The 26,655-nt window shown below is 44.9% G+C and overlaps 2 protein-coding genes across 4 annotated transcripts in view; both read left to right on the forward strand.

Moving 5' to 3' along the window:
* TAF2 (TATA-box binding protein associated factor 2) overlaps positions 1–26,655 on the forward strand; it is a 129,226-nt gene that overhangs the window by 4,222 nt on the left and 98,349 nt on the right. For all 3 annotated transcript variants that reach the window (XM_085853727.1, XM_085853728.1, XM_085853729.1), the window contains exons 5-10: positions 206–347; positions 4,448–4,679; positions 16,945–17,129; positions 23,606–23,719; positions 24,410–24,509; positions 24,602–24,687. In XM_085853727.1, the coding sequence (XP_085709853.1) occupies positions 206–347; positions 4,448–4,679; positions 16,945–17,129; positions 23,606–23,719; positions 24,410–24,509; positions 24,602–24,687 (859 nt within the window). The remainder of the gene's footprint in view (positions 1–205; positions 348–4,447; positions 4,680–16,944; positions 17,130–23,605; positions 23,720–24,409; positions 24,510–24,601; positions 24,688–26,655) is intronic.
* LOC147012668 (uncharacterized) lies at positions 4,735–9,633 on the forward strand. Its single transcript, XM_085853726.1, is given in 2 exon segments — positions 4,735–9,255; positions 9,257–9,633. Coding segments are annotated over 2 exon segments (1,860 nt in total). The 5' UTR covers positions 4,735–7,702; the 3' UTR covers positions 9,564–9,633.

A 26,655-nucleotide genomic window follows, 5' to 3' on the forward strand; every position in this document is an offset into this window, starting at 1 on the left:
TTACACACGCCGACTGAAACGGCTCCTTTTTTTGATTCCATTGAGTCGTCCACCTTGTCGTTTTCCCTCGTATACGTGATTGTGTACATGCAAGCATTTTAATTTAATGAGTATAGTAAAACACCAGGTTTTCATTGTCTATTTTCCTTATTGTTTACTTCGTACCTCATCATCTGTGTATTGTCTATTGACACTTCCTTGGCAGAGTTGCGAGGTCTCAAAGTTCATATTGAATTCTGGCTGGACCAGCCGAAAGGAGGTCTGCAGTTTGTGGTTCCTGATTTGGAAGGGAGCATGGCAGAGAGATCAGCTCATGTGTTTTCATATGGACATCAGAATGCATCCAGGCAAGCTGTTTGATTAATCTCACACCACGTAACCTACTTTGTCTCTCTGAGCCACCCTTTTGTTTGCTTTGTCACTTACTTTTTCCCTTCATCCATTTTTCAGTTATTTTTGTTGAAGACTTTGTGTATAATTCGACTTGTGCTCAGTCATGTGTCCTGTCTGTCCGTCAAGGGATGAATGAGAAAAGGTGGCAGGTTGATAAACCAACAAAGAGGTACACGCAAACACCATCAAGAGGAGATCTTGTGTGCATATACCCCTCCTTTGGACCACAGGGATATAAACAAACATCTACTCTCTCCAATGCTAAAAGGCTCTGATGAAGGATCAATGCCTGAAACATCAGCTTCCTGCTTCCCATGGCGATAAGCACTTCTCGATCAACGCTCTGTTGATTTCACCCATTGCTGTTGACTGTGTGGAACAACAAGAATTGTGAAGAAGGTGATTCCGCAAACAAGAGAATAGGGGGATAATGGATTGCAGGTGGTCATGGAGTTTATGCTTGTGAAAAAAATGAATGGATTATTGGATGTATGAACGTGACCTGTCAAGACGGGGTGGGACAAAGGGCCATGAGTGCAAGGCAGGGAAGTGATACGAGAGAAAAGGTGACCGGAGTCCCACAAAGCCACAATTTCTGTCTGTGGTGGGGAAGAAGTCGACCGTTATCCAGTCCTTTCGGAAATGCCAATGATCTTCAGGGCCTTGGATTCATTGGCATAAAATATATGCTTAATGGACGGATGGAGCAGCAGCCCGCACTGGAGAAGCATACTGTTACGGTTGTTTGGGTAGATGGAGGAATTCCATAGGAAAGTTAGGATTGTATAGAGTTGCTCGGTCCGTGGGACGTGAAGGAGACATCTCTATGTAAATTAAGTTGGGAAACTGAGCTTGTGTTGCTCATCACGGTGGGGGGGGGGGGTGGTGCTGTGTTAATTACATGGGGATTAAGGTAAATTTCCCCCAGTATGTAATTGCCCCCTGTGACCTTTTCCTACATTTTTGCCTTAACAAGCCAGCAATAGAATTGCATTTTTATAACAACAACCAGAATAACACGCCGCAAGTCCAAGTTGGCGAGAAGTTCCGCCTTCCCGGCTTCGTACCAACAAGTCATGCCCCCGAGGCTTATGATTGGTTGGGGGGGGGGGGCTGCATGATCGAAAAGCAGACGGGAGTTGAGAGAGGACACGGTTGATGATAAACGTGGCTGGGACAGAGGATCTTGCTTTGCTCTCCTCGCGGCACCACAAAATGGCTGTGCGATTCTCGTGTCATGCTGTAAGTTTGCCCACGTGCTGGGCAAGACGTTAGTCATTGACTGTTCGGCTGAACCGTGAAGTGTGTACGTTTCTGAGGAGGGAAGCAGAGCGTGCCTCGTGGACTTATCACGGGGCTTCAGATATCATCTCATCATGTGGTCAAGGAAGGTGGACGATCGTTGTGAGCGAACCTGTTGCAAGAGAGGAACATTCAGCATATTAGTTCATGAGAAGAAGCCGCACAGCGGTTGGTGATCTCTGGTGTTGAATACTTCCTCATGAATTACCTCACATACGTTTTCCCCCCAGAGAGCGGCTCGACGCCATTTTGGGCACGTCTTCCCATGCAGGACGAAGCAGCTTGATCGCAAATTTCAATCGAGACCATTTCTGGACAAAGCTAAGTGCCAGAATAAAGGGTTGGGGTTTTCTTTTATTTTGTTTCCCCTTGTCTGTATTGAAGTCCGTGTGTCGAGGCGCCTCAACTTTTGACTTTCATTGACCTCACGTTTTACTATTACATTTTGAACTATTACCCTTGTAAATATTTGATCTATTTTCATTAAATTCCCATGTTTATATTAAGTTACTGGTGTCAATGTATCTGTCGTGGGTTCGAGTTTAAACCCCTTGCTGTGAATCCATCTGTTCCATCATATACATCCGTGCTGCAATTTGTTGCAATACATATTCTCTGAGGATCACGTGTTCGCCTCTAAGGAAAATTGCTCAGCGATCCGGCCTGGTCGGTGTTAACCACCCGTCCACCACAATTGGGTCGGGGAGATTAACCTAACCGCGAGGACCGCGACAATATATTGGTGCACTACAGAGCAAGGCTTCATAAGCTGCGAGAAGCTTCGTAAGCTGTTGAGGAATAATTTGGCACGACGAGGACTAATAATGCAGCATCTGCCTCTCGATGCAAACTTGGCTGCATATGGTTAGACTACGAAAGGTTACGGCAGCCTGTAAGACAAGGGATTCCAGAAACGGCACCTCCCAACAAAGGCTAACCACTTTACTTCTAATCCACTGAAAATCTCGTGAGACGATCCATGTGGATGTGAAAGTTGAAATTTCTTCCAGGTTTTTGGGCAGTGGATTATTTTGGCAGTGTGGAATCTCCAGCAAAATCTTAAAGGCAGTTTCCAAGGGAAGCTGGTGGGTCATTCATGTTTATCAGTATTAAACAGAGTGGGTGGATGTACACATTGCCCTGAGGGACACCAGCTTCTGGCTGGAGCATGGATGAAAATGCACCTCGGCAAAAGATGTGTTGTTCGATTGCATGGTCGATGTCAGAAATCCATCTGGTAAGGGGGCCTCGTTTGCACATATAAAAGATGTTGGCAAGCAGAGCTGGGTGCTGCGCTGTCATAGAAATGAAACGTTCAAGAAGACACCCTTAATTTCCGGTTTCTCATTGCATTCATCTGAAGGGCAACAACATGCCAAGAGTTGAATGTTCTAGGCCTCCAGCCAAACTCAGAATTGTTTGTTAGAAATGCAAGCACTTGGAAAGCTGAGATCAGCTGCAGCAGTAGTGTGCCCAATTCTTTGCATTCAAAGGCAAGGTCCCCAAAACATCTTCCCCACTTCTTCCCTTGCCTTTCCTTCAGGTTGCTTAGTGGTCTTGCAATAATTAGCACGGACGTCTGAAAATCTCTCTCTGCTGAGCTGGTATCGGTTCTATCTTCCCTCTTTGCCAAACCATTCCCTGCAGTTCATCTAATATAAGCTTGACACGCACAAATTCAAGAGAGAGCCAATAACGACTCGATAATTTACATACTAATCCACCTCTTTTCGAAATCAGTAAATGATGGAATAAGCCTCGTCTTAAGCTCTGTCCTTTGTTATGCCACCGACAAAGAGAGACGGAACAGATGGAGAGCAGATTCTGTCACAGACTCTTCCAAGTACTACCAGGTCCACCAAGACAGAATTCAGAGAGCTTTGATTGCAATCATGACTGGTGAATAGCTTTGGTGGATGTTAGTACAAATGCACAATTGTTTTGAGCTCTGCTGAATGCTTCCAGGTTATCTGTTCATGAAGTGGGGAAATAGAGAGCTTATCCACATGACTCTATGTCCCCAAAGCAGGGAGAAAGATCAGGAACGCTTAAGACTGAAGGCAGTGGACTTGTGCATGGGTCATTCATTCATTTCATTTCATTTCGTACACAGCCTGTTGCTGCTGGTTGCTTCATTTATTGTGAGCATGGCTTTGCCACTGATGCATTGCTCCCTGTAGGTTATTGAAATGGTTTGGCATTTGGTTGCTGGCGATAGCTCGCCCACTGTTTGCAAAGGACACTGTGGGATCTTTGACGTCCACCAACTATCGCTGGCAATTTGGACGCCCGGTTTAACATCCATCCGAGAGACTGCATGTCCTCTCCATTTCTGGTCCAGTGAGCGATTATGAGCTTCTCACAGGACTTGCATTGTTAACTTTATAACAGTTAACTTGCTTGCTGATTTTTGTCCATGTTGATTTGACAATGTTGTCTTCTGCACACTGGAATTTATGGGATGTTCCAGTTGAGTTTTCCTGCTTGGTAAATAAATGGGATTCGTTTTCTTTTGAATCACTCAGGCTACCTTTCATCTTGCATTTCATGGTTCTTACCTCCCTTTGGTGAATGCTTGTTGCTTGGCTGTCATGTGACAAATTAGACATCTTCGATTCGCTTGAGCTCTCTTAACTCTCTGCTTCATCGAGTAGCGCTTCCAGGTCTATGTGAATGGGCATTCCCTCTGTTATGTGACAAATAGAGTATGTTAGACCAATTATGATTTGTGGAGCACATTGTGCTGGTGCAGGTTTTGGTTCCCGTGCATCGACTCGTACTCAGAGCTGTGCACGTGGAAAATGGAGTTCACGGTGGATGCGTCCATGGTCGCGGTCTCAAACGGGGACCTCACAGAGACCATGTACACGTCTGACATGCGCCGTAAGACTTTTCACTACACACTGCCGACGCCCACGGCTGCATCAAACATCTCGCTTGCTGTCGGACCCTTTGAAATCCTGGTGGACCCAAACATGCACGAGGTACATTGTGTGACGATTTTATTTCAACAATACTGAGCAATAATGAATCGTTACAAGTCTTAACAGCTGATTCAAATTTACTCTTTTAAGAACCTGTACAAATATCTTGCATATTTATATTTCGAATTTGTCAAGTAAAGAAGATTCGTTTGCAATGCACTTCTTTACTCATTTTTTTTTCCTGTTTAGACCTTAGTTATTTTATAACTTGGTTTGCGGATCCGCCGACGGTATATTTGCCGAAATGAAATATAAATATAAAACACATTTTTAGCCTTTTATATTTATACATTTTCCGCCAAAGGTGCAAAAGTTTCAAAACCCGAAATGTAAACGTTGGCATTTCTTTTCAAAATATAATTTCGTACGCACACCAAAATGCCGAGTCCCCTTTAACCAAACTGCGCAGTCGTCTTTGGTCATGGTGTCTGAGCAGTGGCCAGCGTGGTTCAGATTAACTGTGGTTTCTGGGGCGAAAGTGATTGTTAAGAAGTATGTCAGCGGTATAAATTTGAGTGACTCTATTGGTGATTTAATCACGCAACATCTTGACGACAAATATTCTGGCCGAACGATTGCATCAATTCAGTGCAGCAACAGGGATGATTCGCAGGCTACTCTCGATCATGCCAATTTTGTTTCCATCGAAAGTTGTACACCGCTGTTCGTATTGAAAGATTTTGGTGCTAAGTACATCAAAGTTTCCCTGCGAGATGCTGATATTCCGCCTTCAACGGACCAGAAATCAGCGTTTGATGTGCCCATGGGGATGGGGAGACGGTACGATCAGATGCCCGCTGAAAAGTGAGAGCTGGTTATGGCTCTGATTGACCGTTTTGAGCATGTTGACTCCTCGTAGACACCTTTTTTTTAATCATATCCAGCACTATGCACGCACACATCTACGACTTGGACAGTAATTTTCTCAGCATTGTTTCCATTTATTTGATGATCCAACAGGTTTCTATAAGAAAAACATGCCAGACTATATTGTAAAAACAAGTTTTAATCCTTCTTTATTGTTTTTCACATCAGATGATACAGTGAACATGGGCATCCTGCATTTGAATGGTCTTCCATCTTCAATGTTTTCTTAGATCCTCCTGGTCTGGGATTTATATTTATTTCCCCCCCACCAACCCTTGTCTTTTCCATGGAACATCCAAAAAAAAAAATCATAAAAATATATAATTTCTGAAAATTGAAATTATATTTATATTTATATTTCGACCTACCGACTCTACATTTTAGCTGAAGAACTGCGTAAACCAAGTTATAAAATAACTAAGGCCTTACCACCACTCAAAGTAATGTGCATGCATGTTAAGTGGAAGGAAGCTAGATATTTGTTGTGTTCAAGAAGTAAGATGGAGAAGACGAGGAACTCTGACCCATGCACTTGCATACGGTACTCACTTGGCAGATGTAAATCCAGGACACTGCAGTGGAGATCTAGAGAGGCCTAATGGCTTTGATTCCTGCTTCTCATACGTCTGTAACGTCGACAGACACCTCCCATTTTTCCTTTAATGATAGCATCCTCTGGACACACCTCACTTTCAAGGTGTATTGTCATTTTAGCAAAGTTTAATTCCTTATTCTTGTTTGTTTTGCGACATATATCGTCTTTATGTACCGACCTTTTCGCCTAATTTAGGAGGTTGGTCGATTGATGGCATATCTCCATTTGGTTCTTTCACTTGCATCTTCTTTCTTCAGATCTAATCTTTTCATGTCGTCGTTCACAGGTTCTTGGCGTGTTTTCTTTGCCCTGCCTCTTGATCTTTTGCCATTAGCATCAAAAATTGCAAGCTTCTTAATAGGGTTCATCCTCAATACTTCTCCCAACATGACCAAACCATCCAAGCTTTCTCTTTCTCAATTTGATCTCGATACCACAATTTTTTTCAAGCGCATTTCTCAGATCTTCATTCCACTGTTTATATTTCATTGAAATATCTCACATCCATCTTAACCTCCTCATCTCTGTTCTTTATATTCCTCTTTCATCTTCCTTCCTAATGGCCCCAGTCTCACTTCCACAATAGGGCTGCCATTACACAGGCTAAATACACTGCTGACTTTCCTGCCCTAGTATGTCCTTGTTTGTTAGAATACCTCCAAACTTTTTTTCATTTATTCCATGCTACTTTTATCCTAGTCATTACAGACCCTCCTCCTCCCCAACTGACATCTGACATGTCTCCTAAATAACAAAATTTCTTCACCCTTTCAAATTTCCACTCCAAATCCCTTATCTTACTGCATTATCGTGTGATCAACCTGTTTCGTTCCTTTTAAACCTCGCATTTAAATATACCTACCTGCCTGATTGAAACTATCCTTCACTCCACTACATTTGTTGTGGCACCACCATTCACAAAGCAGCACACTGAATCGAGTTTGCCCAAACACTTTTGCCACACAGAGTACATGGCCACTTTCCACTTTCATTTTTGTTTACTTCACTGCTAATAGTACAGCTGATAAAATCTCTCGTATCATAAGAATTGTGCAAATTATGACTAAAGCATGAAATTTCTACCAGTGTTAGTACATGCCATAAGTTTCATTTTCAGATCAGGAGGTAAGGCAGATTTGACCTCTGAGGACCGTGAGAGGTCAATGACCTCAAAGTATCAAAATATTGATGTTTGGCATCATTGGTTAATGGTAAACATGTTTATGATGTACAAACCATGCATTTGTGTTCCAATAAAAGTGTCTACATATTCCACACAGCATTGGTAATTATTTACAGGTGTCTAGCTTTGACCTCTGAGGACAGTGAGAGGTCAATGACCTAAAAATATCAAAATATTGATGTCAATGAATCAAATATTGATGACAAACACCCAGATGTCCTGGCAGAATTCAAGTCTGGGAAGTTTGTGGTACACAAGACCAGAAACAAGTTCTCTGCCATAGCAATTGACCAATGTCATGAACAGAACAACGCTGTGATCAAAGGGTCTGGTGGAGCTATTGGACTGACAGGAAGCCCTGGGACACTCAGACGCTGGATGGTGGCAGGGCCAGAAATAGCCAGGATCACTGCAGAGTTTGAAGAGCAGGTGACAAGAGGACATGGCCGTGCTCACGACACTGGGCATCTTCACCATGACCAGAAACCTGGAGTGCAAGCAGCCTTTATGAAGGATGTCAGAGCACTTATAGCAGTGTTTGAAGAGATGGGGAATCCCTTCCGAGAGAACACTCAAGATCTACTGGTCCTTGACATGAGAGACATCATGGACACCCCAGTAGCAGAAACTGTGAGGAAGATTGAGTCCCTTGGTGAGGAGCAGTACACAAAGTTTGTTGAAGAAAGACTGGAACTATGCAGGAAGCCAGTTACAGAAACACTGCCCAAGAACAAGTTGCCACTCTTCAGTCGGCCACAGACCAAGACGCAGTCAAAGCAGCAGAACCAACTCGCCGCAGTGAAGAGTGACTGTAGTCTCTTCTCGAGGCTGTATATTGCCTGCCAATCACGTGATGGGGATCTGGACCAGTTCTTCTGCCACGAGAACCAGGCAGCCCCACCAGCATTATCAACAGGAGGAAAACTGCGCCTTGGAGTCAAAGCAGATCTACTACACTGCATGAAATCAGACCAACCCGAAACCACAAGCGCACCTGGGGTTGATGCCACAATCCCTGACGGAGCAGCTATTGTTCAAATGCTCAATCCTGTAACGGCAAAGACCTTTGAAGAGTATGTGAACACAGTCTTTGCACCTTACATCTCCACTCAACTCGAAAAGGTCAACAGACTCGACCTCATCTGGGATGTATATCTACCTGACAGCCTGAAAGGCACGACCAGACAGAAGAGGGGCAAGGGCGTTAGGAAGAGAGTGGCTCCCTCTACCGTCATGCCTAAGAACTGGAAGGACTTCCTTCGTGTGGATCAAAACAAGACTGAGCTCTTTGGTTTCCTGTCACGAGAGGCCATTCATCTTCCAATAGCAGATGGCAAGGAAATCTATACAACATGTGGAACTGAGGTCCTGTGCTCTCCTGCCGAGTCCGACTTGACTAGCCTCGGCCCATGTTCACACGAGGAGGCGGACACTTGCCTGCTTCTACGTGTGGCAGATGCTGTGCAGAAGGGGATCAGGAAGGTGGCCATACGCACTGTGGATACTGATGTTGTGGTACTGGCTGTGGCTTCATTCAACAACATCAATCCTGACGAGCTGTGGATAGCTCTTGGTACTGGATCCAGCTTCCGGTACATAGCTGTTCACCAACTGGCTGCCACCATGAACCCAAGACGATGTGCTACTCTCCCCATCTTCCATGCCCTCACAAGGTGCGACACTGTGTCTTCTTTCACTGGCAGAGGGAAGAAGACTGCCTGGGAGATTTGGAAAGTGTTCCCACAGGTGACTGATGCCTTTGAAGAACTCTTACGCATGCCAAGTGATGTCAGTGAGGAGTCAATGTCACTGCTGGAGCGCTTCGTTGTGCTGATGTATGACCGCACCAGTGACACCATGGAAGTGAACGATGCTAGGAAACAGCTCTTCGCACACAAGTCTAGGGCTAGAGAAAACATTCCCCCAACACAGGCAGCACATCAAGCATGCATCTCTCCAGGGCAACTGCTGGAACCAAACTCTGGTCCTGAATCCAGAGTTACCAATCCCATCTGCCTGGGGCTGGGCAAAGGAAGCCTCTGGGTGGCAGCCTCTTTGGACGACACTGCCAGAGGCATCAAAATCTTGCCACGAACTGATCCACTGCGGCTGCAAGAAGGGATGTACCGGCCGCTGCAAGTGCACCAAGGCTGCACTCAAGTGCACTGCATTATGTGCATGTTCGGGAGACTGTTGGGTGCAATCAGACACCTTTATATTTATGCGTCTATATGGATAATGTGTGTGTATTACATGTACCGGTATGTACTATACATGTGTCTGAGGTAACTGACCTCACTGTACTTTAAGCTTATAGACTATGTTCACTGTTCAGTGCACATTGAAAATTAAGGTTGCACAGATGATCTTACAACACGATTTCATGAAGGCTGTTCTGGACACCACAATAACCTCAATGTGTATTTCAATAAATTTGTTTTCTGAGGTCACTGACCTCATTTAAAGCACTTGTTCAGTCATGGTTGCATCCTGTGATTATGTATAAAGGCTCTCCAGAAGATAAAGGGGCCAACACATGGCAACATACCTTTTTAATGATTCCCAAAACAGACAAACTGCACCAGAATCATGACAAAATGACAATTTCAATGTAATTGAGGTCATTGACCTCTGACTATCCTCAGAGGTCAAATCTGACTTACCTCCCGATATGAAAATGAAGCTTATGGTATGTACTAACACTGGTAAAATTTTCATGCTTTAGTCATAATTTGCACGATTGTTATGATTATCTGCTGCACTATAATCATAAACTTGGTCTTATCCATATTTACTTCGTCCTTTGTTTTCCATTGTATGGTCAAGACACCAGAGGTACACACACCTGCCACTAAGCTATTTAACCGAGGTTTGAATCCCAACCCAACTTTAAACTGTCATTCCGCTGTTTCACAGGCAGGGTGCATCAATGTGTGTCATCCCTCACAGTGGATGTCCCATCTGCCTGAATTAGTTGGTGGATGTTAAAGATCCTACGGTGTCCTTCGCGAAGAGTAGGCTAGCTGTTGCTGGCACCCTGAAGAAATTACAAATTCCTCCCCGAACAATTAAAACGTTTCACCGCATCTACCACCAGCTGTGTAAGACGTTATCAACCGCTAACATCCCCCACACACAATGAGCAGGCTACTCACCTCTCCCGCAGCTACTCACAATTCCTGCTTGACTACTTATGTGCAGCGTGTCCTGGGTCTCAATCGTTCTTCTCGTCCCACTGCCTTAACATGTGTTTGGCCTCTTGCTCCACTCACTCATCAAACATGCCTCCCAAGTGCAAGACCAGTGCTGGAGATGCGTCAACTGCCAAGAAGCAGAAGAAAGTGATGAGCTTGAGCAACAAATTGGAGCTGCTGGTTTGGCTTTCGAGAGTAGGGAGTGTGGCCTCTGGGCAGACTGTATGGAGTGGCTTGACAAATCCACCATTCACTACATACGGAAGAACGAGAAGGCGATCCAAGAAAGTGTTACAGGTCACCCAGGTCTGGGACGTCCATATAAAAAGGCTGAAAAAGGCTCTCAACATATGGATGGAGGACAACTCACAGAACATGCCTTTATATGAACCTCCCATTCACGCAAAGGCACGATACTTATGTACGTGTATCTGGCTGGCGTGGGTTTGCGCTCGCACGAGTGATGCAGTTGTGGCTACGGGTGATGCAATGAGTGATGTAGGTACAAGCAGCCCCAGTAAATTCTGAGCAACCAGGAGATGCTTTGACTGCTTCAAGAAGCGGTACGATCTCCGCAATGTTAAACTATCAGACGAGTGTGCCCCCGTAGACCACGAAGCGGCCGAAACATTTCCTGCTCAATTAGCGCAGCTCATCAAGGAGATGGGGTACCTGCCAAAGTAGGTGTTCAATGCTGATGAGACGGGCCTGTTTTTGAAAAATATGCCAACGCGACCTTTTATCTCGAAGCGTGAGGGGAAAGCATCAGGATTTCAGGCCGCAAAGGACTGGGTATATCTTGATCTCTGTGCTAATGCAAAAGGGGGCTGTATAACGAAGCCTGTGATGCTGTACCATTCTCTGAACCCGCATGCTCTCAAGGACAATAACAGACATGCTGCCCGTGTTTTGGAGGACCAACAGGAAGTTGTGGGTCCCGGGTCGGTATTCACAAGCCTGTAGCTTCAGACATTTCCTGTATATACTCATCCACCACATTTCTTTCTCCATAACTAAAACCCTCGTACAATACTCCACAACCTGCTGCTCTTCCTTCGCTCCAATTGGTTCTTCTGACCACGTCCTTGTCAAAGTGGACATCTCTCTGGCTGTTATCAGAGAACCACCTCACCGCCGTCGAGTCTGGCATTTCACTCAAGCCGACTGGCAGGGTCTCCGAGCAGCCTTCAAACTTACAGACTGGTCTCCTATCACTACTTTCTCAAACATCAACTCATCCTGGGAATTCTTTCAAAGAAACTTGCTCTCCCTCATGCACAGATTTATCCCCTCTCGTGTTCAGTTGTCTTACCCTTCCTCCCGCCCTTGGTTTACTGAAGCTTGTGGCGAGGCAGTTGTCCTGAAACAACTTGCCTTTGCCTCATGGAAAGCAAACCCAACTGAGGGCAATCTCAGTTCTTTCCACAAAGCTCGGAACAAGTGTGTATCTACCCTCAGGAGAGCCAGAAAACAACATCTTTCTCATCTCAAGTCTGAACTCTCAAACCTCTCTCCCTCCTCAAAATCCTGGTGGCGTTTAATCAAATCTGTTTCTGGTGTATGTTCCCCCTCCATCCCCTCCCTTACCTCAAATGGCCGCTCTGCTGATTCCACACGTGATAAAGCTGAATGTCTAAACTCGGTGTTTGCAGCTAAATCTTGTGTCCTAAACCCATCACTATCTCTACCCACTTTACCCAGTCGCACCCAACTGTCCCTGGACTCTGTATCCTTTTCTCCTGACAAGGTGGAGAGCTTGCTTTCAAACCTCGAGTCAGATTCTGCAACCGGTCCAGACGGCATCAGCCCACGTGTCCTCAAAGCCTGCTCTTCTGCTCTTGCTCACCCTCTCTCTGTTCTATTCACCCTCTCATTTGCCCAAGGTCATCTGCCATCAGCTTGGAAATCTGCTAACATCACTGCCCTGCATAAAAAAAGGTGCAAAAACAGATCCCTGTAACTACAGACCAATCAGCCTTCTCCCAATCATCAGCAAGGTGATGGAATCCATCATCGCTTCAGACATGAAATCCTTCCTCTTCTCCAATGGCTTGATTTCCAATCATCAATTTGGTTTCAGACCAGGTCACTCTACCCTGGATATGCTGCTTCTGCTCTCCCATCAATGGATGGAGGTCCTCAATGCCAGACAGGAAATCCGAGCCGTATCCCTGGACATATCACGTGCTTTTGACACAGTCTGGCACCCTGCCCTACTCACCAAACTCTCTTCCCATGGTATTCAAGGCCATCTCCACTCATGGCTCGCAGACTTCCTCTCCTGTCGCAGTCAACGTGTGGCCCTAAATGGAGTTCTTTCATCCCCTCTTCCTGTGCAGGCTGGAGTTCCTCAAGGTAGCGTTCTGGGCCCTGTTCCTTTTCTGGTTTTCATCAATGATCTCTCGGACTCTCTGGAAAATCCTCTATTTCTCTTTGCCGACGACTCCACCCTCTGCCGTACCATCTGTCATCCCTCAGACTGGCAAGCAGCAGCTTCTTCGCTCACTGCAGATCTGGATAAAATCACAAACTGGTCCAACACGTGGAACATGTCTTTCAATCCAGACAAATCTCACACTCTCACTATATCTCTTCGAAAGGACCGTTTACAAAACCCCCCCATCCACTTTCTCAACAATCCTCTGGAAGAAGTCTTTTCTTTCAAGCTTCTAGGTCTCACTATCTGCCATGACCTTTCCTGGGAAAGTCACATTTCCAACCTCGCCTCAAAAGCCAGTCGCCGACTGAGAATCCTCCGTCGTGCTAAGTCCTTCCTCGGCCCTCTTGAGCTCCTGACCACCTACAAAGCTTTTGTCCGTAGCCTGATGGAGTACTGCTCTCCCCTCTGGGCTGGTGCTCCTGCCTCCCACCTTTCTCGGCTTCACGCTGTCGAAACCAGGGCATTTAAGATCATCGGCATCTCCCGCAATGAAGCTGAGTCTTTGGGCCTCTCACTCAATCACCGCAGGTTGGTCGGTGGTCTTTCTGTCTTCTACCGACTCCTCTCCAGCCTTGCCCCCCCTGCTCTCTTTGCGATTTGTCCCCACCACATTTCCACAGGGCGCTCAAGGTCCGCCAACAACCCCCTTCTGGTAAAACTACCAAAATCACGAATCACTGCTCATCTTCACTCTTTCATTCCTCTTTTTTCCCGCCTTTGGAATAAACTTCCTCACTCTATTCTTTCCCATTCTCCCCTCCAGGCTTTCAAAACAGCTGTTCACCACCACCTCTTATCTTCCCCCATCCAAATCCTCGATCTTTTCTACCCCCGATAATCCACCCAAGCCCACTTCCTTCATTTCTCCTGCTTTCCTTCCTGAAAGTCCCTGAAATGTCCATCTTCTCTTCGCCATGTTCCCCGTCCCATCCCCATCCCTCTCCCTTCCACAGTTCACCTAATGTGTCTGTTCCCCACTGTTTTGTCCCTTCCACTCCCGACCCTCTTGTCTCATGCCTCCTTGCTGTGAGTTGTGTGTTAGCTCTCATACGAGCCTCGACCAAGGTATACAAAAAAAAAAAAAACCATCTGAATTTTTTTCACAACATGTCCATTCAAGTCTCCATTAATGACATCTAATCCATGAACAATAATCTTAAGTTTAAGCAGACTCATTGGCATAATGGTTGGAGTATCCACTCTGAGTCTGGGAGGGCGTTGATTCGAACACCGGCCGAGTCATACCAAAGACCCTAAAAATGGTACATGCTTCTTCCTTGCCTGACACTCAGCATTGAGGAAGGATGGAACATGGGCAAGCAACCATAGGTTGGCAACCATTGCACAGGCTTGACGGTCCCATTGGGCCTCCTCTTGCACTGATGTTCCTTTGAATGAAACTCAAAATAAAGTTACTCCCAAAATCGTTCTTTCTCCTGTTCAGTTAAGTTAATTTGAAGTGAATATGCCAAAATAAACCATGACCTTCACTTCCATAATCAACTTAGCCTCATAATCCTTGCAACTATAGCTCTTCACTTGTAAGACTTTCTGTATATAAGCTTTTCTTTCATGAGTACACTTACACCTGCTTCTGTCTCCTCTCCTCCAGACCAAAAGAACCTACATCGCCTTTCCTGTAGGACTGTCTTAGTTCCTTGTCCTTTCCATCTTACTTCTTGAACGCAACAAATATCTCACCTCATTCTACTTAACATTTCTACCACCTCTCTTGATCTACCTGTCGTCGTTCAGACATTTGCCACTCCATCTCTCACAATTATCCCTCCCTTTAACTGGGCACCCTGAGCTTTGTCAGGTCCACATCTTAAGGATTACTGAGTTCATCAAGCTGTGTTTTTTTTTGCAGGTCGTTCACCTTTCCTTTTGACGTAGGCTGAACATGTCCACTGTACTTTGGGCTCTACTCCGGTTGTAATTTTGAGCTACCATCATGAATCGGTGCTGTTTCTACGGCCTGATGCCCTTTCTGATGCCAACCATTTTTCTTTCAATGATCGTACCCTTAGCCTTTGGTTTAAAAAAAACCTGTACCTCAAGGCAGCTGGTAAGCAAGATAGTTTGAAGGTGCTCACGATTCACCTCGCCCGCTTCTGAACACGTTAATCGACCTACTCTTACTCTCAGTGTCATAATGGTGCACCTAACTCTCATCTCCAGTCATCTCATCTCCAGTCAGTCAGTCAGTCAGTCAGGCTTTTTAGAGTGATGGAGTGGTTCATTTCACTAACTCACCCCAGTCATCACTGTCCCTTTTGATTACCATATGATTTTATGACATACAAGTCTGGAGATGGCAATTGTTCACGAGCAATGTACACGGTTCGCCTTTTTTTTTTTTTTTTTTTACCTTCGAGGGGACGCCACGGGCAAACTGGCGGAAATCGGGGAAAAACGTAAATGATCAAAGTTGCAGTCATCGAAGAGCACTACAAATCGACCACGAATTTCGAAATCCTAAACGTAGTTTGCCTTTTAAATTTTTTTTTATAGCGGGAATCAGGAAAAATGTAGATGATGAAAGTTGTAGTACTCGAAGAGCACGACTTCCATACCAACTTTCATTCGAAACAGTTGAAAACCCGAGGAGCTCGATGCCCAATTTATTGATTTTTTTTGACATTTTTAAGTTCGTGACCTTGTGACCTTGACCTTGGGACTAAAATTAAAAATCGAGCTCCATGGGGCTATGCAGGTGCCATTGGGCTAACCAAATACCGAAACCTCTGCCAGATTCGACAAACCCCCTCAGAGAAGATGTAACTTGAAACCAGCTACCCCATGAAAACACGTTTTTTTTTTTGCGTGGCTCCGCCCATAATGGGCACAGCACGCCCATTCTCAGGAAAACACAACTAGATCATGATATAAACCTCCCACCAAAATTTTATCAGGATTGGATCAAAACCCACGGAGCAATGCTCGGGACAGACAGACAGACAGACAGACAGACACCAATAACGACTAGAGTGGTCACTTACTGACTCGTGAACCAATAAATTAATAATTGTGTTAGCCTGTGTAATGCATTGTAACTTATGCCATTCATTTTTTTTTTAGGCTTTGTACCATTTTAGGTCGGTGTGTGATGAGGTGCCAGATCCCCAACTCTTGTCGGTTGGACTTTGTGTAGATACGCAGCACAAATAAATTTAACTAGCGATACTCGTGCACATTCACGGGATAGCAGTACAACATAGCTGGTAGCAGACGACAGACCTTACACGGGGAATGACAAAAATACGCATTGTGCAAAATGCAAGTGGTACTATGGAACGCCAAGACTTCCCAAACATTGTCGGCATGTCCGCTAAGTGCCACAGCAATTTCATAGCGATCGTGTGACGGTGAGCCGAGTTTTTAGTGTGCAAGCTTGGTATTATAATAGAGATTTAGTCAGCGTGCTGATAACTCTTTACCTTTGCTGAAAGACACTGGGGTTCCGTCCATCAGCAATCGATGTTAGTTGGCCGGTCTCCAGCTCATCGTCCCATCCGAGGGATTTCACTCGCTGATGCAACTTTCTCGACTCACACACGAACCACCAAGCTGATAGTTTGTCTGGTTGGTTCGAGAATTGAACCCAGACTTGACCCCTCAAACTCATGTGCACTATACAACAGTGTTGTCCTGTTGGATGAGTTAAGCACATTTTTCCTGGCAGTCAAGTTTCCTGATGCCATTGGAATAGTCATGCTTTTACTCCAAAATGTTTTAAATTGGGGAAAAAATTTTTGACTCCATTTTGTTGCCATCTGTAAACCCACAAACACTCAACTCAAACTTGTAATTGATAACTTATTGTATTCTTGACATGTTCACTTTAATTACATTTTGTTTTGGCGAGATTATAGACAGTATAGCTTTATGGACAAAAATTGCTTCAAATGGTTTTGATGATGAATAATATTCTGCTTCAAATTGATACGTCTGTATTGTGACTGATGGTAGACCTATCTCCACAGGTGACACATTTCTGCTTACCACATCTACTGCCACTGCTGAAACACACCACCACCTACCTGCATGAGATTTTTGAGTTCTACGAGGAGATCCTGACATGCCGGTATCCGTATAGCTGCTACAAGACGGTTTTTGTGGACGAGGCATACACGGATGCGTCATCGTATGCCTCGATGAGCATTTTTAGGTTTGTACTGCTTCTGCAGCTGTTGCAACAATGCAATGTGTTGGATGTGTTGTGCACTAATTTATAACACCAGCAAATAATACCGGCTTCCATCAGGTGGTGCTATATGACACACATTTACAGAAAAAGATTTGGGGTCCTCCCCCTAACCGTGTTTCCCGGGGTATGGGTTTTTTTTTATGCTTCCGCAGCTGGAGGAATGATTTTTTTCCGGGTTGTCCGTCCAGCTGAGCGTCAGTCCTTGCATGCGTCGCTGATTTTTCGTTACCACGAATACTTGTGTACTACTGAACGTAGTATGTATGAGGATGCAAATATGAACCGAATCAATTTTGTGGTCAAAGGTCATGTGACCTTTAGCTGAAAGTAGCTGATTTTCATTTTGATCAAACTTGGTACAAGTATGTACTACGATGCAAAGATGAACCGATTCGATTTTGGGTTGAAAAGGTCAACGGTCAACGGTCTATGGTCATGTGACTGACCTTCAATTGAAAATCTTTGTTGCCACAATAACTTGTGAACCACAGAATGGATTTAAATTAAACTTGGCACAAGTATGGACAGTGAAACAAAGGTGAACAGATTAAATTTTGGGTTCAACAGGTCAAAGGTCATGTGCCCTTTGAAAATAATTTTGCAGACCATAACTCGAGTTGGAAGCATCTGATGTTTTTCAGTCTTCCACATATCTCTTTTTCTCTCTCCCACTCCCTCTTATGTGACATTTTATTTTTCATGTGACCTCTGAATGAGATCAAGCGTTACAGTGGTTTGACATCGAACACAGGCAGAGGCATATCCATTGATGCATTCACGTCAAATTCTATTTTCCAGTATTTATTGTGTCTGCACATCGGATGCACCCTAGTATCTGCTTGCAGTCTGCAAGCATTCCCCACTCGCTACTGCCTAAAACCTGCCACTGCACCCAACGAGTACAGCCACCAGTTTTCAACTCATTCCATCAAGTGGTACAGGAGTGCATATAAGTTAAGCAAGCAAACGAGAAAGATTTTGTACATAGTACGATACTGTACATGCAAAATCCAATTAAACAATAGTTGCCATGGAAACAGCAATTTTACAATTTCAAAAATTGTTTGAAGTGTTTTACATGATTGATCCATTTTGCGGAACAAATTTGGCTGATACATTTTGTAATTGGGCTGAGGGCGTGTTTTGGATGGCCTTGACCTTGACCTTTACCTTGACCTTTGACTAAATTTGGCAATAGTTTCCTCTCGTATACTACACATACAAGGTATGTACAAATAAATGGCATACGTTTCAATTTGATATGTTGAAAAATGATTGAGGTATGGTGGTCATGAATTCACACAAAGTCCCATTTGATTATAATGAGGTGAAATTGTTGTCATAGAAACCGCTAAGATGTAAAAACAGCTAAATCGATTATTCTGATTTCTGGTAAACCAATTCTCTGATCCAATATTCAAATCCTATTCATATTTCCCTTGGAATGAAAATTGTTCATTTTTTAGGTACGTTCAAAAACAGCATTATTAGATAACCTAATAAAGCCAGTCTCGAAGTCCGTCCGCCCATCCGTACATCCTTCCGTACGTCCGTACATCCGTACGTCCGTCCATCCGTCCACAATCAAACCGAGTGGAGACAAATAACCAATAGTGGAATGGATAGAGGTCGATGAGATACGCACAACGATATAACTTTCAAGGTCGTCCAAGGTCACGGTCAACATCACGAGGCTGTCAAAGTTGCGAAAATCGTCTATTTCAAATCGTATCTCCTCCCTCATTTATCAAGAGAGATCAAATGTTATTCGTGATTCAGATACTATGGACTATTATCTTAGAACAACATGAGCCATTTTTTTCAAATTTGCTCTCGTTCCGATTTTATAGTTTGTATCCGCCTCGTGGTGCGCCGGAGACCTCAACACGGTCTCCCGCGCTGATTTTAACTTCAATTTCAATTTTGCTTCCACCTTTCGCACTGCATAAGGTTGATCGACACTGAAATAAAGCGAATTCGACATGAAATTCACCTTTAATGAGGAAAATGCATTGAATGCATTGGGTGGGTGGGTGTGGGTGCCGAGATGCCACGGATTCTGGCAGGCACGTGATGAAGCCGAGAATTGTCTCCTCGATGGAATGCTTACTGTTGGGGTCTGGGAGATTAATGTTTACATTTTTGAGGGTTTTAGAACACGCTTTACAGGTCTCTATAAAAATTCCGGTGCAAAAGAGACGTTTTATGATTGTATAAAAATTATTTCGTCCACCGCGTCATGGCTCGTCACGTGACACCACGCGCGAGAACAGACGCGTCGTTGAGTCACGTAAAGGTTTTGCGTGTGCGCGCTGACGTCATCATGCTCCTCTACTCTGTGGCCGAGATACGACTTGATCGACACTGAAATAAAGCGAATTCGACCTGAAATTCACCTTTCGATTTTAGATGCCCCTAATTTGATTTTGCTTCTGTCGACCTCTGGCAGAGATGACCGGCACTCCCGCTCGGGGGTATTTTTTGTTACCTTGAGCTTCAACCTTTTGATCTCAAACAATCTGTTTCAGTAACCCAATATGTAAACTCTGTTCAAATTCCAAGTCAATAGGATGAAAATTGATGATTTTATGCCACCTTAACCTTTGACTCCTTGATCTTTTTGACCTCAAAAACAATATGCTTCTTATCTTGGTTTTGATTGGTGAATCAATTCAGTGACCCAATATGCAAATTCTGTTCAAACCAACAGAGTACACACCTTCCAGTTAGGTGGAGTTTGCACATTACTTGCAGAAAATAGTATAGCCCGTATTTTGCAAAATGCCAATAGATGTTTGTGTGGTATGTATCGAGAGGGGTATGAAGGTCTAAAGGGTCTAAGTGGTCTTTATGGGTATAAAAGGTTATGAAGGGTCTCAAGGGTGTTAGGGTATTTTCCAATTGTAGTTATGGTCTAAAGGAGTCCAAAGGGTTTGAAGGATCTGAAGTTGTCTAAAGAGTTCAGGGGGACCAAGAGATCTAAATGTCTCAGAGGTCAAGGAGTCGAGGGGTCTAAACTCTAAAGCAGGGGTTACCAAACCCAGGGTTATGACCCAAACTTGAACCCCCCCCCCCCTTCAAAATCTCAGTTTTTGAGTGGGGTTTCATGTCAAAAGCATTTTCTCTGACAATAGGTACTGGTACCAAGTAGGTACCAGTATCATTTGGGTTGCGAGGCAAATGCGATTTCAAATTTGGGGTCATGGACAAAATTGTTTGGGAACCACTGCTCTAAAGGGTCTAAGGAGGCCGAAAGGGGTCGAGAATGTCTCTTCCCAAAGTACATAATTAATAGACATAATTGATTGACATGTACTTGGCGAAACAGAATGAATCAAACACTGTTGTGGTGTATTCTCCACTGTCAGGGCTTGGATGATTTGCAATTACCCACATCCTAACATTAACCCTCTACCCCTCAAAGCTTTCACCCAGCTCACCTCATTCAAAACTTAGTTTTTCCTTCCTGAGTTTCCCTCTGTATCCATCTTGTACACCCCATGCTTCCTTCCCTACCTCTCACTGCTCATTCGTTCAAGTCTCCCTCCTGTTTTTTTAATCCCTCAACCCTGCCGACACTGCGAAGGAACGTACCGGCGAGCAGAATGGATCGTTGGGAGATAAAGTCCTGGCTAGGCTAGGATACGAACCATGCTGGATCAATGAAAGAAAAGAGAAAAACGAGCTGGGAACATTTCTGCACAAGCATTTATTAACAAACAGGCGAGGAGAAATATGTGGCACAGTGAATGGATTTATTATTGGATACAAGCAGGGATAGTAAGGAACTCGGGTGCAACAACAAGGCAAGCAAATTACGAAAGCGGACACAGAGCAGACTTCTTCCGATATATCTTCCACACTCTTAACTTAGACAAGTACACACACACACACACACACACACACACACACACACACACACACACACACACACACACACACACACACACACACACACACACACACACACACACCGATGAAGAAAGGAGAGGAGATGAGGGCTAATGGCCTCCCAATACCTTGCACGGTCGGCCGACTGCACTATCCAGTACGTTTTGGGGGACGCTCCGCCGAGCGATCCCAGTTCGAGAGTCGGCGCGTTGTCTCCTGCTTACTTGCTGTCCGGGCTCAGCGCGTGCTCCGCACTGGTCCAGAGAATAGGTGGGGCTGATGGGCAAGAAGGGCAGTGGGTGGAGCCAGCAGGCGAGAAGGGCGGTGGGTGGAGCCAGCAGGCGAGAAGGGCGGTGGGTGGAGCCAGCAGGCGAGAAGGGCGGTGGGTGGAGCCAGCAGGCGAGAAGGGCGGTGGGTGGAGCCAGCAGGCGAGAAGGGCGGTGGGTGGAGCCAGCAGGCGAGAAGGGCGGTGGGTGGAGCCAGCAGGCGAGAAGGGCGGTGGGTGGAGCCAGCAGGCGAGAAGGGCGGTGGGTGGAGCCAGCAGGCGAGAAGGGCGGTGGGTGGAGCCAGCAGGCGAGAAGGGCGGTGGGGGGAGCCCGCAGGCCACAAGGGCGGTGGGTGGAGCCAGCAGGCGAGAAGGGCGGTGGGTGGAGCCAGCAGGCGAGAAGGGCGGTGGGTGGAGCCAGCAGGCGAGAAGGGCGGTGGGTGGAGCCAGCAGGCGAGAAGGGCGGTGGGTGGAGCCAGCAGGCGAAAAGGGCGGTGGATGGAGCCAGAAGGCGGGTAAGTGGGCGAGTGGAAGGTGGAGTCAGGTGGAGCAGCAGCCGAATGTAGAGATCCCAGCTGGCGAAGCAAGGCGAGACGTAAACGGCTTCACGATCCGCCTTTTATAAGCCCCATGGTTTAGGGTGGGGGTGACGACCTGAAGCGATGCGTCGTCACCCAAATTGTGCGCTCCTCTTGGACCCTGGCCCCACACTGCCTAGCCCCTATGGCCGGAAGTGGTCTCATTCTTACATCCGGCAAGATATGGCTGAGCTGTGGAATTGTCTTGCACCGAACACCGCGACATGAATCACCTTGCACCGAACTCCCGGGCCGTGTTCCGGCGACCGGCTGAGGGTCGCGTCGGTCCTGCATGCCTGTCCGGGTACCCCAGGCACTCTGAGGTTGGCGCTGGTCAATGGGCTTGTTCCCGAGCAATTTGGGCCGTGCATTTGCACCTGCTTGGTGGCGACTGCATCGAGGCGGTGGTGCGAGGAGATGTTGGTGGCCGAGGTGGTGAACAAAGGTCGACGGTGAGATACCATTGTAAAGCAGCGCGCAGACCCGAATAAAGATGTGCGCCATGCACGTCCCATACAGTGCGATGGTAATTATCACAGGGCTGCGTGCATGTCTGTTATTATGCATTTGCGCCTGCTCCACTTTGTATCATGGATTGAAGGAAAGGATTGGATGAAATCAGGGTTGAAAAGAAGATTGATATAAGTATTGGATGCAGATTCAAATGAAAGAGCGCGCCGCGTGCGTCCTGTACAGTGGGTGGAAGTTATCGCGGGGCTCATGCGTTCTGTACAGTCTGGTGGTGGAGGTTATCGCTGTGATTTTCACGGGTGGCCATCTGGGTGCGGTGCCTGCTTTGATTTATTTCATGAATAAGAGGAAAGAGTTGGAATGAAGACAGAGATTGAATGGAAAATGGAGATATAATTAGACCTCGCTATAATGCCTGGTGTTGGCTGAATTATTAGGGTGGTGGGCTTTGGATCCTTGGGTCCTGAGTTCAAATCCCGCTCAGTTGTTGAATTAATACCAGGTGGGGTTAACTCGACCTGTCATCCTTCTGAGGTTGGCAGATTGAGTGCCAGCATGCTGGTATACTGTGGCGGAGTGGCGACGTCCAGGATTGTGCCCAATGGCCAAGGAGAATGATTAAGCAGCACCAACACCCTGCACAGAGTATGGTCCCAATATCCTCCTCCCAGCTATAAGACCCACGCAATGCACTTCGTCCCGCAAACCCATTAGACACGAGGGGAAGGTCTAACTGCACGTATATTAATGAAACATCTGTCTGGGGATCACTATGATGGGTGCCATTGCCTTCGCGGCATGCGGTTTCCAGAACCGCAACAATATACCATATATGTTTGATGTGACGCTGTGGGAGAGAGAGGGGAGGCTGTGGCCTGCAGAATGGGCGTTGCTTTTGACCCACAGACACAAGCTCAGCTTTATATATGTATAAGATTGTATGATTTTACTGTTGTGTGAGTGAACAAGTAACTATCTGTTGTGTGATTTATCTCCCTCTGCTCCTTATTGGAGTAATATCCATGCTTAACTTTCCAGAAAATTATAGACTGCTATGAAAGTCTAAACCCAGTTCATGGAACATTCATCACCACCTCCTCCATTGTCCTAAATGCATGCTTCGTCCTTAGTTACGACCATGGACACAGCAAAGAACTACTAACAAAAATGTCCTGGACTTATGAGAGCTCTAACTTATTTTCTTTCTGACTTCCTCTTCAATCAACCTCCAGCACAAGCCTCCTGCACGGAAGCTCAATCGTGGACCAGACTCCCATCACCCGCAAGCGAACCGCCAAGGCTCTCGCTCAGCAGTTTTTTGGTTGCTTCATCTCCCGCATCTCTTGGTACGCTTATGCTCTGACTCCAATTTTTCCCTGACCCCGATTTCCCCCACCCCCCAATATATTTTTCTTTCTTTAACCCCAATTTTTTCTCCCGACCCCTAATTTTCCCCCCGACCCCATTTTCCCCAACCTCTATTTTCCCAGACTCCTATTTCTCCCCTCCCCCACCCACCCTTCAACTCTTCTTTTTCCCCGACCTTTTATACCTGTCATACACATGGCTTGAAATTCAACTGAGAGGTTTTTCCCCTTTGACCAAATATGTGCAAGAAGGGCAGCACACATGCTTAAAATGATAACAGCTGCATCACAAAATCCCCCACAACATCGTCATTTTATCGTAGTGTGTGGTCCATTCCGACAAACCTTCACAGTTGAACTCACGAGGAATCACAAAAGATCCTGGTAAACGTGAAATGACGAATGTAAGGCAGTGTAGTCTGTTCACCATAATGGATGGATTTGTTTTTTAAAAACCCCATTCAATATATATGTATGTATGTATATATATATATATATATATATATATATATATATATATATATATATATATATATATATATATATATATATATTTGTTTTGTTTTTCCTTTTGCTAAGATGGATTGCTCCAATTGCTGTTCGTCCTTTTTGATTAGCAAAGTTTTTTTTTTTGTTGTTTTTCAATTTAATTTTTTTCCTCTTTCCCAGGACGGATGACTGGGTACTGAAAGGCATCTCTGGCTACATATATGGATTGTGGATGAAAAAGACCTTTGGAAGCAATGAGTACAACTTCTGGATCAAGAAGGTAACTTATTTCTCGAGCGCAACGCAGGTGACTGACGTCCACTTCCCTATTCCTGTTCTCACTGATGATGCGACTCGTGTGTTTTTGCACAGTGGCTGACACGTGTTACTGACTATGAGCTACAAAACAGTGGAATCCTCCTCCACCCAACTTTTCCTTCCGGGAAGGATAAGGAGAGGTGAGAACCGAGATCATTACGGTATAAACCACCCTTTACCATTTCTCAGAGAACTTTGACATCATTGAAGTAAATGAACTAATTGAGCGAGGATTAGCACAAACGGAGCTGCGTTTACTTCATGTATACTGTCACTTTTTATTTATGTTTTCGAATTCAAGGCTCGTGAAAGAGCTCGGCTTCTTCCATCAGAGAGGTTGAAAAAAAAAAAAGTAAAAAAAAATCAGTGAAAAAAATGAACATGCCCGACATCGATCAAATGTAGGGGGAGGAGATTTTGAAAGGTACTTGCGTTTGCATTCCCACTGTGTGAAAATCCACCACTGAAGTATACAGCAGCACATTCCCAGGTCGACGCTCACAGGGTGATTGTTGCGATCAGGGATTCACTATAAATGTGAGTCAACTTTCCTCATTGCTCAAGCCAGGACAGTTGTCTATACATTGCGTTTACTCTCGGTGGCAGTCTTTCACAGTTTTTAAAGTTTTGTATTTGTTCATTCGTTATCTGAATAAAAAGCTCCTGATAAAGAGACATATCCATCAAATATTGTTGATGCTTGTTGTGACATCATCGGTGTCCAAAATGAAAATTGAGCTTGATGGTAAGCTGGGACTTTTAAACTATCAACATACACATTTTTTTTGTTATTTTTTTTTTGGTCGTTTTTTTTTTTTGGAGACTTGGTCGTGTAATCGTTGAATTGTCTGCTCCGAATCTTTGACGTCGTGGTTCAAATCCCGGCCGAGTCATACCAACGACTTAAAAAATAGTACGTACTGCTCCCTTGCTCGATGCTCAGCATTTAAAAGGATATAATGTGGACAAAAACCATGGGTTGGCAGCCATTGTGCTGGCTTGATAGGCTGAAGGGCCTCCTCCTGTGTTGAAGTTTATTGTAAGGGAAATTATAATTACTTCCACCACCGAAGGTGGGTGGAGGTTATGTTTTCACCACTGTCTGTTTGTTTGTCTCTCTGTCTTTGAACAGGACATCTCAAAAAGTTGTGGACGGATTTGGACGAAACTTGGTGGATAGGTTGGGTGTGTGACAAGGACGAGCTAATTCGATTTTGCTTCAGGTCCAGATCCAGATCCAGGCCTATCAGTGGGATGCAAAACTTAAACTGTTCAACCTGGCAGAGGTATGCACTCGACCGAGTGCTGTTCTAGTTTATAAAGTTTTCAGGGAGAGGTATGGAGTTTGGACAAAAAAAGAAGAAAGGGAGGCACGGCTGACATGTTTCCATTTAATGTTGTATGTCTCCTATTCTTTAAGGATCAAAATGTACTGCATCCCTTTTTTAAGCCCCCCCCCCCAAAAATGTTGGGTTTCTGGTAACATGCTGCTGAATGCATGGGGAAGGTAGGGAGGGATTTTTTTCTTTTTTAGTGATTTTTTTTTGGACATGTTTAAATGGGAGCAGTATGGTATTTCGGATTCTGCATCTTTCCAAGCAGAATGTGTATGTTGATAGTTTAAAAGATATAGAATCACAAACTTTAACATGTCTATCGTGAAATACCAAATTAGGGGTAAAACAGTATTGTGTACACAAGTCAGTGGATTAAATGACACCAATTTAGTATCTCTGCTCGGTTTCCTCTAAACGATGAAGCTGGTCTCAGCAGTGATAAAGATAGCATATCATTAACATTAGGTCTCTCCTTATTCTATTTTTTTCGGAAATTTCAAGGGGCTAACCTGAATTTAGGTTGATATTTATGAGAAAAAAATATTTAAAAAATATGAACCCAAAAAAAAATTGTCTAGGGGTTTGCTACCAGCTGTCAAAAATTGTAAAAAAAAATGTGCATTTTTATGGTTTTTTTTTGTATTTTTATGTCAGAGATACTTTTCATGAAATTTTTGTGTGCTTTCTGGTTGGTTCAAATGTGAATAACAAAAAAAATGTTTTTGATCCCAAAAAAGTGTTACATATGTCCCGAAACGTGGCTCAAAAATG

The sequence above is a fragment of the Eptatretus burgeri genome, chromosome 14 (genome assembly GCF_056783735.1).
Source record: "Eptatretus burgeri isolate ZD-2024b chromosome 14, Ebu_testis_v1, whole genome shotgun sequence".
In the NCBI taxonomy this organism is placed as follows: Eukaryota; Metazoa; Chordata; class Myxini; order Myxiniformes; family Myxinidae; genus Eptatretus; species Eptatretus burgeri.